Source organism: Pseudonaja textilis, chromosome 6 (assembly GCF_049901715.1).
Source record: "Pseudonaja textilis isolate UNSWEBS1 chromosome 6, rPseTex1.2, whole genome shotgun sequence".
In the NCBI taxonomy this organism is placed as follows: Eukaryota; Metazoa; Chordata; class Lepidosauria; order Squamata; family Elapidae; genus Pseudonaja; species Pseudonaja textilis.
The window spans coordinates 38026408-38041883 of NC_141995.1; the positions used below are offsets into that span (position 1 = coordinate 38026408).

At 36.9% G+C, this 15476-nt stretch overlaps 1 protein-coding gene across 3 annotated transcripts in view; it reads right to left on the minus strand.

The window, feature by feature from the left end:
- The window catches only part of SNX25 (sorting nexin 25), a 57243-nt gene that overhangs the window by 7016 nt on the left and 34751 nt on the right, over positions 1-15476 (minus strand). For all 3 annotated transcript variants that reach the window (XM_087936303.1, XM_087936304.1, XM_026697880.2), the window contains exons 8-16: positions 14302-14433; positions 12292-12558; positions 8652-8807; positions 7510-7641; positions 6652-6792; positions 4203-4316; positions 3122-3286; positions 2524-2638; positions 880-946 (exon numbers count right to left, since the gene is read on the minus strand). In XM_087936303.1, coding sequence (XP_087792429.1) covers positions 880-946; positions 2524-2638; positions 3122-3286; positions 4203-4316; positions 6652-6792; positions 7510-7641; positions 8652-8807; positions 12292-12558; positions 14302-14433 — 1289 coding nt within the window. The remainder of the gene's footprint in view (positions 1-879; positions 947-2523; positions 2639-3121; positions 3287-4202; positions 4317-6651; positions 6793-7509; positions 7642-8651; positions 8808-12291; positions 12559-14301; positions 14434-15476) is intronic.

Below are 15476 nucleotides of genomic sequence, written 5' to 3' on the forward strand. Positions count from 1 at the left end.
TTATCTCCAGAGCTCTTCCTTTTCCCTGAGCCAACTGCACCATACCACTTACTCTTTTATAATCTACATAGGAAACAGGTTGTACCCTGCATCGTATTCCTGTTAAGTCATGTTTAATTCTATTTCAATGCACATCACTTAAAAGTTAAAAATCAAAACAAAATGAAAACTCATTAATTGCTGGTGATGGTCTTGCATTTTCTTGTAGAAAGGGAGTGGTAATCAAGTAACCCCCGTCAGGTAACTCAGGATTTAGGATTATATGCTATAAGTAATTTAGGATATACCTTATTTCAAAGTGCCTCAGAAGTGTTGTTCTATGGAAACATGTTAGCTTATAAACTCTTATCATTATACACACTCTCATAGCTCATATTTGCACTATAAGCAGATATACTGTACATTTGATATCTGTTGAAGTATTCAGATTCCTGAATATATCTCAACCTGTTTTCAAGCAGGTTTGTTTCCTGTCCAAGTACTCCTGCTGTATTGGGTGAAATAGTACATCGCAATTCTATATCTTTATATTCAGAAGTTAGTTGCACTGCTTTCAGTGTTATTTCTTCATTACAGTTACTTCTAGGCATGGAATAATAATATTTCTATTCAAATCAATAGAGATCACAAATCCAGACTTCCTTGGCAAAACTTCTGTTGTAGCTCGGGATAGAATGTTCACTGCATCATTCAATGTAGCATACCTTAGAAAGAAACCTTTCTATTTGTACTTAAATAAATAAATCTGTAGAAATAAGTTTTGTCTGCTATAAGATCAGGTCAATCATAACCTCTATCTGGATTGTTTCTAACTGCTTATACATCAAACAACTAATTCTTAGAAGGTAGTTTTAGAAGCAAAAGAAGTGTAGCACTCACTTGTTGATAGTTCTTCCAAAAGTGATCTGAACTAGTGCAATTAGTGTCTTCCTCACCCACTTAAACACTAAAAAAAGAAAAAAACAAGCAGCACAAAGAAGGAAATGTAAAACCTGCAATTAATGCCCACTTAAGTATATTGTTGTATATCTGTACGAATAATTTGTCTGCATGTAATTGAGGATAGTTAACCCACGGTTATACAGAGTGATTTTCAACAGATGGTAGAGGACTTTACTTCAAGCATATTCAGTTAAAAGCTAAGGGCAAAACTCAGCTGGGTCACTTGTCATCTGATTCTGTGAAAGCCATAAAAGTCTGTAGTGTCTGGGATCAAGTGACAGGTAAAATGAGGGTAAACAAGTGAAATTAGATGCAGATATGAAAAGAGGTTCTATAGGTCAGGTTTACCAATGGGTCATTCCATGTCAAGTGGTCCGGGGGCCCTGCTCGACCATCACGGACTTTGATGACATTTTGTGAGAATAAGCACACATGTCCCCAATGAACATCGGTAAAGTATTACGTTTGCCGAAGCAATACTTGCAGAGATATAGTCATTTGTTTGACCCCATACCACAGCCTTCTACAGTGAGGTTTCAGCAACTTTGAGAAATAATATCTCTGGCAATATTTTGTTGAAACAAAACTTGGCCATCTTGTACAACTTTTTGTGCTCTATTAAACAAAATAATAAAAACATTCTCATGAGCGTTCTCCATCTAGATAATTTGGAACAAAGTTGGCTGAAAATATTGTGGTTTTTTATATCTCTGGACAGAAAGATATGATAAACGTGAAAATTTGCACATAATAACAGCAACAGAAAATTTTTGAATATAAAATTTCATTCTTCTACTGCTTTCCAATAGTTTACAAACTGAGTGCAAAGTTGACATGTTTTGTAAAAAGGCCAAAAATAGGGTATTTTCAGCCCACTTTTACAAAAAAAAGATCTTCTGGAAACTCTGTTAAATCATTCTCATTAGAAAGAGCATGTTTCAAACCCCCTAAAAAGTAGGGTTGGTTTTTCATCGCTGAAGTATAAAGCCCTAAAAATAGGGACAAAGTTGATCACAAAATTTCATCGAAATCCCTGATGGTCGAGTGGGGCACTTTCCTGAAATTCCACCATTTGACATGGAATGACCCCGACAGAAGCATCATTCTGCTCTGGCTAGCAGCTTTGGAAAATACACCCAGATTTTTTGTTAAGTGTTTGAGTAGTGATGTGGGACATCAGTGATTTCATCTAATTTAGAAGACTGTTCATTAGAAATGGATCTAATGGATCAACCTCACCCGATAAATAATACATTGAATTAAGTTACTGTTTGATTGGGATATTGGCAAAGTCCTTCATACCAACTTTGGTCACCACGCAGTCTGCAGTATATGTAAATATTTTGTTTAGTTTTCTGCCTCGAGCAAAAGCTGTGACTTTCCTTTGTTTTATCTTTGCAACAATGACTCTGAGAACTAATCTGAACTGAAATAGAGTGGCTGGTTCAAAGATGTCCAATGCATCCCTGCTTAGGGCACACTTCAACCTGGGCCTTTCAGGTCCTAATGTAACTTATTACTACTTAGTTGCTTAACTACTAATATACTTTTTATGTGCTAAAGGACCAGTTCCTTACTTACTTCCTCGCAGCTCAAAAATCTCTCCTATCAGCATGAAACAAGGCTCTGCAAGGGCATCCCGTTTCCCATCCACATCATCCCCGTAGTCAGATAGATCATCATCTTCAGCTTCTTCCTGAATATCATAAAAAGAGCATGAAAATGTAATTGAACTTTTAAATACATTTCTGCTCTCTAAGGCAGGAATAATGATCTGCTATTTCAAGCATTGAGATATTGTGGGATAAATGTGGGAACCATTTTAAATTCTAAAACTAGCAAAATTGAAGACAATGTATACAACAAATGCTCCAATGTTTTGTTTATTGCAAATGAATTTTTTAAAACCATTTGTCTTCTTGATCATTGGTTCATTTAAAATTATTCACAATTCTATCTTATCTGAATTTACTCTATAATGTGTTTTGCTCTTTTCAGATTAGTAAGATTAGCAAACCTATTCCCCATCTTTGTAATTTAGTTGTTTCCTTGAATGACATATCACCCTAAGTTAGAAACAAACCATATTATAGCTTATAACATAATGTGACCAAGGTCTAGTTGTCTCATTATTTACCAATGCTTATCTACCAGAAATAATTCTCCTTCATCCACTTACCTCCTGATGAGAAAAGAAGTCACCAGGAAGCCTTTCCAAAAAGGAAGAGAGTGAAAAAGTTGACTTCTTCCCCTGTATGTCGATAATCTTAAGGTATTCAGGAGAAGGGCTTAAGAAGGCATAAAGTGCTTCACTCTGACACAACCTTTCATCAGAAAGCAATTTCTGCAGAAAAAAAGACAGTATGGTATTTGAAGATACCAAACGGTAGATTATTTTATTTTTACAACAAGGAAGAACTGTGTATGATTATTACAATCCATCCTGCTTATACAAAATCCATTGTAGTTAGTTTGGCTACTTTGTGACAAAACAAAAATATTTATCAGTAGCAGAACTTACTAAGAGACATCAGAACATAAACACTATTTTTAGAGTCCATAGTCTTGGAATATAGGACCTGCTTATACAAAAATGGAACAAAGTATAAAACAGCAATAGCATATATGTGTGTGTGTGTGTGTGTGTGTGTGTGTGTGTGTGTGTGTATGTATAAAATAGCAATAGCATATATATAAATAAATAAAACTTTATGGTGCTTTACAACCCTCTCTAAGCGGTTTACAGAGTCAGTATATTGCTCCCAACAATCTGGGTCCTCATTTTATCAACTTTGGAAGGATGGAAGGCTAAGTCAACCTTGAGCTGGAAAGAATCAAACTGCCGAACTGCTAGAAGCAGGGAGCCAGCAGAAGTAGCCTGCTGTACTGCATTCTAACCACTGTGCCACCACGACTCTAGATCCTTAGATCCTCTAGATATAAAGATCCTTAGAGAATATAACACAAGGCAAATGCAGGCTTATCCTTTTTTTAACCAATTCTATCTCCTTGTCAAGAATTTACATTCAACACATTTTCAAGCACTGGCCTGTCAAATTATTTGTTCAAAAGCATACTTAAGCACTAAATCTCAATGAAAGGAAACGGACACAGACTGATGTCAAAATTAGACCATTTTATCAATCTAGAGGCTAAATTTAGGATGCAGCGTGAAAAGATGTATTATCAGAAAAAATAAAAAGGAGAAAAAAACCTCTACAATGAACTCTCTGGGATTATCAAAAATTAAGGAATCTTACCTGTAAGAAGTTATTTAATTGGTTCTTAGATTTCTCCATGAATTTCTGGTCTACAGATTTAAAGGGCAATTTGCTGAGTGATGGCAACTGAGTTTTCTTTAATGATGGAAAGCACTAGGTAAGAAGAAGCAGTTCTTAATTATTAATCCATTTTAATGTACATGCCTAACTACAATGTATTAAATGATATGACTAGATACTGCTAATTTTCAGTTTCTCTGTATATTATACCAGGCAACATAACACTGTCATACAGTACATCAAAAAATCTCTCAGAAAGAATCAGTATATTACAACTACACAACATTACCATAACACATAAACCAAATAAACCTCTCCAATATATCTTAAATAACCCAAAAGACATTTTGTCCAAGAACAACCAGGAGTCATCTTCAACATACAGTCTAAGGACTGTAACAGCCACTATTTTTAAAATATATTCATTTTAATCCCATTATTATTGTTATACAAAATTCAAGGTGGTGAACATACATAATACTCATTCCTCGCCCTAATTTTCCCACAACGGCAACTTTGTGATGTGGGTTTGGCTGAAAGAGACTGGCTGGCCAAAGCCACCCAGACAGCTTTCATTCTTAAAGCAGGACTGGAACTCACCATCTCTGTTACAGAATAAAACAGTGTCGTCTGTGTTATTTCATTGAACTTTTAATTAGGTATAGATTCATTTGGTAGGTCAATGGAAATACCTTCTTACTTTTGTTCAGAGTGTTAGTGTTAAGGGGTTAATTGACTTTCTTTATCAAGAGTAGTTTTATTTATTATTGTTTATTCAATTTCTATACTTGCCCAACTCAACCAAGTGAATCTGGGTAATTTACAATTTTAAAATTATGAAACAATTTAAAAACATTAAAATAATAAAAACATCCACAAAATTAAATAAATACAAACAGCAGCATGATGATTTATCATCTAATAGTAAAGCCAAGTAATGGAGGCCTTAACACATTCGAAGCCCCAGGAATATTCAAATTCTTTTATAACACATTGTGGTTCTGCAAAGTGATGGCTACTATAAGTCTTGAGCTGGTGTAGGTTTATTTCTGGAAGCATGGCTGTACTAAAAAGTAATGTAGAGTAAGGACCTGGGTATCCTCTAAGCTTAAACAAGCTCAGAGAACACCTAGATCCTTACTCTGCGTTATTTTTAGTTTTCCTGCAGATGTTTCACTAGATAACATCTTTAGTGCTAGGAGTGAAATTTGTCCTCTGTTTATATACAATAGCTTGCCCTGTCATTGTTGGTGGGTTGTTGTTTTCTACTTGGTAGTCTTGATTAGTAAAAGTAAAGATTCCCCTCTCATATACATGCTAGTCGTTTTCGGCTCTAGGGGGCCAGTGCTCATCTCCATTACAAAGCCGAAGAGCCAGCGCTGTCCAAAGATGTCTCCATGGTCATGTGGCTGGCATGACTAAACGCCAAAGGCGCATGGAATGCTGTTACCTTCCCACCAAGGTGGTACCTATTTTTCTACTTGCATTTTTTTACATGCTTTCGAATTGCCATTTTGGCAGAAACTGGGACAAGTAATGGGAGCTTACTCCATTATGCGACGCTAGGGATTCGAACCGCCGAATTGCTGACCTTTGTGATCAACAAGTTCAGCACCTTAGCCATTGAGACACTAATTAGGCTGTTGTTTACTGTTTGATTGCTTGTCTGAGTTGGTAGTTCCTTGATTAGGGCAATTCCCTAGTATTTTGAGATTTACTTGGTTTAGGGCTGTGATGGCGAACCTATGGCACGCGTGTCACAGGTGGCACGCCAGAGCCATTTGTGCCGTCACACAAGCTACAGGCAAACTTACCTCACTGCACATACGCGCACCTCACAGCTGATTTTCAGCCTCCCAGAGGCTTGAAAAAATCCTCTGCAGGCTTTGCAGGCCAATTATAGGCCTGTTTCATCACTTCCTGTAATACCAGAAGTGATGAAACGGGCCTATTATTCAGCCTGCAAAACCTGCAGACGATTTTTTTCAAGCCTCTGGGAGACCTAAAAGGCCTCAAACCAGCCAAAAATCAGCTGTGAGGTACAGTGCAGATAAGGGGGTGGCGGGGGGCAGGAGGGATTGCGTGTGCATGCACAGGGAAGTGGGGGGGGAGGCAGCATTGCCTCTGGGTGCTGGCACACGAGCCCAAAAAGATTAACCACCATTGATCTAGGGTATTCACAGTTTCCCAGTTGAAATTGTATCGTTATATTGTGAAATTAAAGACTTTTCATTAAGCCTTTCAAGCTACTAGTACTAGTAAAACATGACTCTGGGCATCATGCAATACAAAACAGATTATAAAAAGAAACAAACATCAAAAAATATTCCATAATAAAATTATTATTTAAACTATTTAAACAAGATTTAAACTATTTCAATCAGAACTCTCAAGGTAAGCAAGAATTGTCTCCACAATTTCTCTGTACCTCACTGAGCTTCCGATGCAGACTTTGAAACTCGTTGAGCTTTCGTACAACTGTCCATTCCTTCACTTCAACCCTGCCAATCTCCTGTAATATCACTACAACAGAATAATAGGGCACTTGTTCACCATTTTCTTCAATGACCTAGGCAAATAAAGAGTTATAAAATGTTAATTCTATAGACCACTACTTTAAAAAAACATGTATACTAAACTAACTTGTTCATATTTTCACAAGAATTGTTGCACATAACTGATTTTGTAACAAGCTTATTTTCCATGTATGACAAATTGTCTTTTGAAGGTAAGAAACAAATTTATTTCCATTTGGCTTTGGACAGGAAATATAGAGAAAGAGGGCATTAGACTGGCACACTGAAAAGACTAGCAGATTGTTCAGAAGAGATCCATACAGCAGGATCACACATATGAAGCACCTGTCTTAGAAAGATTCTGGCAGCCATGCTTGTGTGCATCTTCAGAAAGTGACTCTGTATGCATACACAGGCAAATGCTGAGATAAATTATAAGCAGCGCCTTTGCAGGCTCTCTGTCTCTGATTTCACACAACTCAAGAAGCGAAGTAGGTGTTCTATACAAGTCTTGTATGCAAGTTTTCAGTGGCCTTTTCCAAAGTCTTGACAATAGAATATTGTAGCTTCATCTCCCCACCACCACCAACCCCAATGACATCAGAGTAAACATGCTAGGCTTCTCCTTGGCTTGTTATTTCAAAGCAATGGAAAAAAAACCCCACCTGTACCTCATCCTTACAGACCTCTGAAGTAAACATTTGACTAGCAAGACTCTAGCCATTTAACAACAGCAGCAGCAAGAAGATGAGAGAAAAAACATGCTATACCTCTCCAGTATTAATGAAGGCTTTCCACATGCCAAGATTTTCACACCAGCAGTCTGTTCTTTCAATATGCAATTGAAGGTCACTGTGTTCTCGCTCCATCAGACTGATTTCATCTTTCAATTTAGAAACAATCTGCCAAGGGAAAAATAGCTGCCAAGGTTGATTTAGATATCAGTGTTAAGCCTTACGCTGATACTGATCAGCAGCAGTTCTCAACACCCCAGTTTATTTAAAGTAATATTAGTCAACCTCAGCAACTTTATGATGTGAGGACTTCAACTCCTTTGATTCCCTAGCTAGCATACTGAAGTTCACACATCTTAAATTTGCTGAAATTGAGAAGCACTGATATTAGCAAAAACTCACTCTATATACAGGGACTGTTTATCATCCCAGATTGCTTTGGTCTATTTTATTCCTGGTTTGTTTTTATGCTCCAAGTCCATTTCCAGTCCCACAAAGAAGCAAGGCAAAATAGTTAAAATGTGGAAAGAAACTAAGAAGAAATTGCCATACAAGCTCTCAAATAAGGTACCTGACTTAGAGCTAGATGTCAAGGCAACTGAGGTTACTAATGGCTTTTCTGGCAGATATGTTATTTCTCATCTTCAAAATCAGACACAATAAGAGAACACACATATGCACTCCATAGGTTTTGGTTCAATTTTCTCTCTCTTTTGTCCAGTGCAGAACAGAATTGAATAGCAAATAACGAAGTCTGGCTTTGTGACATAAAGAAAAATATGGGATCCTCATCTTCCAAAACTATTTTCCAATTTGGTCTTTGAAAAAAGAGTTCCTGAGCTTTAAACACACAATTTTCTCAGGCTCAGCCACTGGTGTTTTGTAAGAGGACTTCAGGGCTAGGCATCAAGATCTGGAGACCAATAAATGTGAAACAGACATAAATATAGAAATAATTACCACACCTACTTGTGGAAATACTGATACTGAATAGATTTTCCATACATGTTTTAAGAGCTTTTACAATGCCAGTAATATACTGTATAATCAATAGCAAATGAGAAGACAGGACAGCAACAGTTAAATTTACCTTTGAAGGAAAGACCTCTTGAACAAAACTGCCTATTTCTCTAAAATCCATTTATTGATATGCTTTAAAAAAAAGCATAGCCACCCACCTTTTTGTCAGGTTTTGGTGAACTGCAGAGAGAACTTAGAGCTTGTTTCTTGTATTCAAGTTTGTCATTTAATTGGCGTAGTTTATTTACAGCATAACTGGCCTGTTCATTAATTTCTGAGCTTCCTCCATCAATAACTTCTTCACAAACTTGTCTCTAGGAGAAACAGAATTATTATCAAGTAATGCAGATCACTAAAGGAGTTTCATGGATGCCCTACATATTATTATGCAAAGAATAGCAAGTGCAAACTAATAATGAAGAGTGTGAAACTAAAATGAATTTAGATTTGACTTGATGAAAGTGTGCCAGTTCAGGCAAGTTTTCTTTGGTAAATTTAGTTTCTGAGCAGAGAACAATGAAAATATTAATAAATAAAAACACCCATAACATTTACAAAACTATTCATCAACATTCTTTTTATATTCACAAATGAAAAGCATATTTAGGATTTACAACCTTGTAACTGTGTATGACAAATCCTTTGCCATAACTTTTTTAAAGTTTCTCCTCAAATACAGAAATCATTGGCAGAAAGAATCAAAGTATCTTTACCAGAATTGTCATAAAATTTTATTATTCATTTTATTCTCAAAATCAATAGAAAGTGTATTTGTTTTCAAAAAACTATACTCAAATATTCTATATATTATATTCCTATATACAGGGGTGGGATTCTACCGGTTCTGTCCACCTCTGTAGAACCGGTAGTTCTGAAGAGCAGCAGACATAGAACCGGTTCTATGTCTGCTGCTGTTTTGGCCCGCCCGCTTGCCCGGGCTCTTACCTGTCCTTTATTTCCTGCTTTTTCAACCGCAGATGCTTTGTGCGACACAGCTGCGGTTGAAAAAGCAGGAAAAAAGGGCTTTTCCAATCGCTGCGCACTTGCACAGAGTGCTGCTCAGCTGTCCGGGCAGGTCAGGTCATAAATTGCACTTGCACGATGCGCGCAACACAGAGTGACACAACCGGTAGTTATACCGGTTGAATCCCATCCCTGCCTATATAATATATAGAACATTTGAGTACAAGTCACAAGTCTTATACATAGAACTACAATGCTAAAATACTCTACTGGGCAATATATGCTCATTCTATTCTCATTTTGGAACATAGTTTCTAAAATCAGAAGCTCGTACAACTTCTAATTATGATAAATGCATGTGCCAAACTCGACTGGAAAACGTGCATGAGAATTCTACATAGCTAATGCAAGTGTCACAATAGGCTATATAGGAACATTGCTATCAGATTAGTCATAACTGAAAGCATCAAGAAGATAAGAAAACATCTTTTTACTTATTTATACAATTTATAGGCTACCTGATATCCAAATGTTTGGTTGCTTACAATTACAATTAAAAAAAATATACAATAAGGAATCCTGAACAGCCATAGAAATAATATACAAAGAAGAAAAAAAAAGGAAACCTCATGTAGGCTGTGTTATAGTAAGCCATTTATGAAGTGATACTAGGGCCTCTTGATCAAAGGCCACTCAAGTACACTCAAAGGCTATTTTGATCACAGCTGCCACCTGCTGGTTGTGCACTAGTCTTGTATGGTGAGGAGTGCAACCCGCATCTAAGACCAGAAAGGACATGTTCTCCAGAGGCATGACCCCCAAATATCTACAGTCATGAAGTCTTCTCAAGATTGAGCCTCCGAATCCTCCCCATTCAGACCCATATAGCCTCTAGAAACGGGGACAAGCACTTGACTGACATAGCATCACTTCGCTCAAATGAAACCAAGAAGCATAGTTTGGAATCGTCAATAGACTGATAATACATGCTGGACCAGATAACCTCACCCAGCAGTTTCATGAGGATGTTAAATGGAAATAGCCTGCAGCACCTATCAAGCCCTGCAGAAACCAATAAGTGAGTGACCTGTGGCTCAATTTCCACTCCATTCCCCTTTAGCGCTGATTGAAACTGGCCACAGAAATGCTAAACAGTGATCCCATTCCCAAATCTCAGACCTGCTCCAGAATGATACTGCAATTGACAGTATTAAAAGTCACTGAGAACTCAAGGAGCATGAGGAAAGGCATACTTATCCTTTTCTGTATCTTGTACAGAGGTGGATTCATAAACTGTACAGATGCAGAGAGATAACTCAACAAGACGTCCATAACAAAGAACATTTATTGGTTCATCAGGTATCCTCATAAGTCACGTTTGTGACAAAGTTCTTCTTTTAGGACCAATCTTTTGTATATCTGCCTTGTAGGTAAAAGGTAGTTATTTCCTAACCCATCTCGTACTGATAGAAAGAAAGCTGCTATCAGTTCATGAGTCCAGGCAAGAATGGAGGGAAACCTCCCCCAACCCCTCGAGAGTCAATTTAGTGACCAATCAGGATTACAGATGTGGCCACGTGACATGAACTACATTTCCCAGGATATCTTTAACTACATTTACCATGATGCATTCCCTTAAGGGAACAGCTCATGATTCCTAAGTAACTATCCAATTCCCATCGACTGGCTGGGACAGCACATATCCCATTTCTGGCTAGTCCAAAAGTCATCCACAAGAGTGTCCAAGGGCGGCTCCATAATGTGACTTGGCCTGAAAGCCAAATGAAACACGTCCAGATAATCAGCCTACTCTGGAGCAGAAGCCCAACCCCATTCTCAACAAATTTTCCTATAAAGGATGATTAAAGAGTGGGTGGAAGTTGCCCAGAATTGTTTGATCCAGTGATGGCCTCTTGAGGAGAGTGTGTACCTTCAAGATTGCACAGTCAATCCCATCCATACACTTATCACTGCATGGACTCAATGGCAGGTCACCTCTCAGAAGGGCTTGATGAATGAGGGGGGACCTGAATTTAAGAAACAGGGGAGCTTGAGTTTACAGATTGAAAGAACCCTGCCCGCTTGATTAGAAATCACAGGCAAAAATACATTTCAAGTAACATTATAAAAGCGGCCCAGGTACCCCTGCTGGAATTGTCCAGTTGGACGCTTACTCCAAGTGAATCTGAATTACTTTAATAGTCAAATAGCAAGAATAATCCTCACAATGATAAAAAAAATGTTCGCATGACTCATCCCCTCTCCAGAGAACGTTACCTTAAACAGGACCATTAAAGACCAATGTATCATATTTTATTTTAAAAAGGAAATTTCTAGGAAAAGGATTAAGGACTGATTAAAAAGAAACTCTGAGCAATCTTCCGGAAACAGGTTTTTCACTTTAAAAGGTACAAATAAATCAAAAAAGAAACTATCATGATCTCTTCAGAAACAAGCTCTCCCAAGCATGATTCTTCCAAGAATTTCCTGATTTGTTTTCCTTAAAACTTTCTTCCTGGAAGAGTAAGAGAATCACCTATCCATGAATGTCATACTATTCAATTGGGTAAACAATCTCATTGACATAATGAGACCATTTAGAACTGGTTTTTGGACTTGAAAGAAAATTAAAGCAGAACGTAACAAATTTTGGTGTTGAAGACAGATGTTAGTAATCTCACAATTACAGTGAGGGCTCTAAAAGAGGAAAAGGTAATTGGAAAAGGGTCTAAGATAGGTGAGAGTACCTGAAATACAGTAAGGGATACTAATAAGGGAAAGAGCTAACTGAACAAAGGGGAACAAAGGAGAAATGCATTTGTAGGCACAACTCACATCATCTTTGTCATCAGATGCCATCTGGGCTGCAGTCCTCTCTTTCTTGATCAGCCTCTCATATAAATCACTGACAATGAACGATGGATAGTATCTGTCTTTCAGTGTTTCATAAACATCAGCCTGAATTTTATAAAACACCTCAATGCCCTTGTTACCCACAAGACTCTGTTGTATCTCTTTGTATAGTATTTTTTCCACAGGAATTTCTCTGCTTTCCACAAAAAAATCTTGATAGATTTGACTCACAAGTTGAGGTATTTCAGCCTGAAAAGAAAGAAAAACATCCGTAGTCATCAGAAATTGTTAAATGTTTGTGCTAGCTGATGACTATAATATAATATTGTTTTGATGTGACAATTTAACATTACACTAACAATTCCTCCTCCAACCCAAAGGTCAAATAACAGCTATGCTATTACATGAGGGGGGAAAATCCACAGCTGAAGATTTTCATTAGATATAACCAATATGAAAGAACTTCAAAATATTGAGGTTCTCCAAAAATTTTCAATGGATAAGGATGGCCAAGAAGCAACAGATAATGAAAGAAACCAAAGTACATGCTATCACTATTGCCTACAGATAGATCAGAACTTGAAAACTTTCATACTTTTTGTTTGTTCTTCAAAAACTGAATATTCTTAGCTGCTTTGATGATTCCCAGATACTGATTCTGAGTTTGATTACCCTAGTTCAATTTTCTGAAGAAGAGTCCCAATTTAATATACTTGTATTTGTATTGCACTTGTATTGTTTGTAGATTTGGCGCTTTGTCCTGAAATAGTACAGCGTCCCTAAAGAGCGCTACAGTGGAAAACAATCCCAGTGCTGAATTCCATATTCAAATCATTGTCTCTTAAGCCAATCAATCCTACACAAAGTTATTGTAAGATGTAAGAACTGGAATGTAGGGAATATCACAAATAAATTTAATAGAAATGTAAATGATAATATCAAATTCACCACAAAATATATGAATAAGTAAAACAAAAGATTACAGATATGATACACTAGAGAGTTCATAAAACAAAATCAAATTTTCCACTAAAAAATTGATACCCAAATATGGTGAACAGTTTTCCTGTTACTTTTGAAAAATTGGATGGATGTCAGGCATTCACTGGAGACTGTGTTGGAAGGAAAGGTATTAACAGCCTTCCCCAACCAGTTACAGTTCAGATATGCTAACGTGCTGCCTGAGAATTGTACAAGGTACATGCGCAACACATCTGGAGGAATCAGGTTAAGAGGATGATCATAATAAGGTCAATTTAAATTAACCAGCAAAACAATATTCATAAAACACAACTCCATTCTCTCTGTTAGAATTAAAATGTAATAAGGGACAAAAAAGGAGCAACTATAAAATTTTGGATTTGACTTCCAGCCTCCATTATTACCCATGACTCAATCATCAAATACCATAGCTTATATTTTCTTACCTCATTTTCTTAATTCTCTTCTTTTCATAAGTGAGTTTGAGATCTGTCCCCTGTATCACCCCTTCAAAGAAATGTTTTATGTACTAAAGCAACTGCCATTTATGAGCTGCATTTAAAAAAAACTAATGGGCCTTTTCTGATTTTCATATATACATGGCACCAACATGTTCTGGCAACATTATTTTTCTGCCATATCCCCACATTGTTGCCTTCATACAGCCCAAGGATGAGACACTTTTAAGTTGTTCTCGAATGGGCTTGTAGTGTTTTCTCTCTTATTCCAGTATGATCCAAGGGCAGCACAATCCTCTAGGCCATCTGTCACCCATTTGCTTGGAGAAAAGTCACTATGGGGAACTAAAGCAAGGCAATAGAGACAGGACAGAGATTGGCAATGAGGAAGGCAACAGTTCATGCCTGTTTTGAATTTTTGCCAATTCAAACATAGCACAAATTCAGCAGTGGGAAAGGCCTTTAAGTATTTTGGCGCAACACTGACAAGCTAAATTTTGCCTCAAGAAAGACTAATTTTCAGTAACCACACTTGGCATACTTATTCATGTACCTTGTTAGCATTCTTCAAGTGTTCTACAGATTCCCAATAGCTGATCAGAACCCTCTTTTCCATTCTTTCCATGTATATTTGAAAGTGCTCTCTGTAGGATGGATTAGACAATATATCTTCAAACTGAAGTATCTGAGAGGTAGGAATGAATAAGATTATGACAAATTAACTATTTATAAGCAAGCCAGCCGGTTACAATATCTTTTACGTGCAATAAGCCCACACATGGCATTACTTACTTAAGGCTACATGAAGTAAGAATTTGTTAAAGATCCTGAAAAATTGCTTTTGTTCCACATAGATTTCATAATACCCCATATAAATTCAACATTCTTCTAAAAACATGCCATACTGTTAGAACAGAAAAACATTCCCTACAATCCACGAAAGCTCCTTATACTGTATGTAAGAATCTGCGCATGTCAACAGGTTCGTGCTCTTTTCATTAGTAGCTCTCATATAAATAGTTGAATTTTAGTTTTTTTTCCAATTTTAGTAAGAATATATTAATAAGAACACTCAGAAAATAGAAAGATAATACAGACATTCCCCATACATGATATGGAAAGATGTAAAAAGATTGAGATCATAATTGATAGGGCTAGTTGTATCATTCTCAAATTAGATGTTATGAAAAAATGTCCATTTTTGATGCCATACCTCATAGACTAAGTACTAGTAGTTGTGATGAGAATAAGCTTAATGTCCTTCAGGATATGAGTTTTACCTGGTGTCTTAAAATGTGCAATTCAATCACCCACACCAGCAGTTTTATCCATTTATTAAAATCTGATGGTGCAAGAGACAGCATGCAGAGTATTTCCATCTTCTTTGTTGTTTTAAATGTTGCTACATAGACAATGTGACACAAACTGCGCTACCAGCAATGTGGCAATTTGGGCCACATTTCTTCATAAATGTCACGGAATTCGTTAAGACCTGCTACCTAACAAATTAAATTTGAAAGGATTCTAGAAATATGCGAAAGGGAAACTATGTTCTTTCACTGTGGTGTGAATGAATTACTTTCCTTAAACCATTAAAACAGCTATGTTCTCTGGAGACTTGCACACTTGCCTTGAATATTCTGTTCATATAACTGGTATTTCTTGAGTTGCCAAAGTACAAAACCCACCCCAAGGAAGAAATGCCAGTAATGGCTGTACCTAGAAATG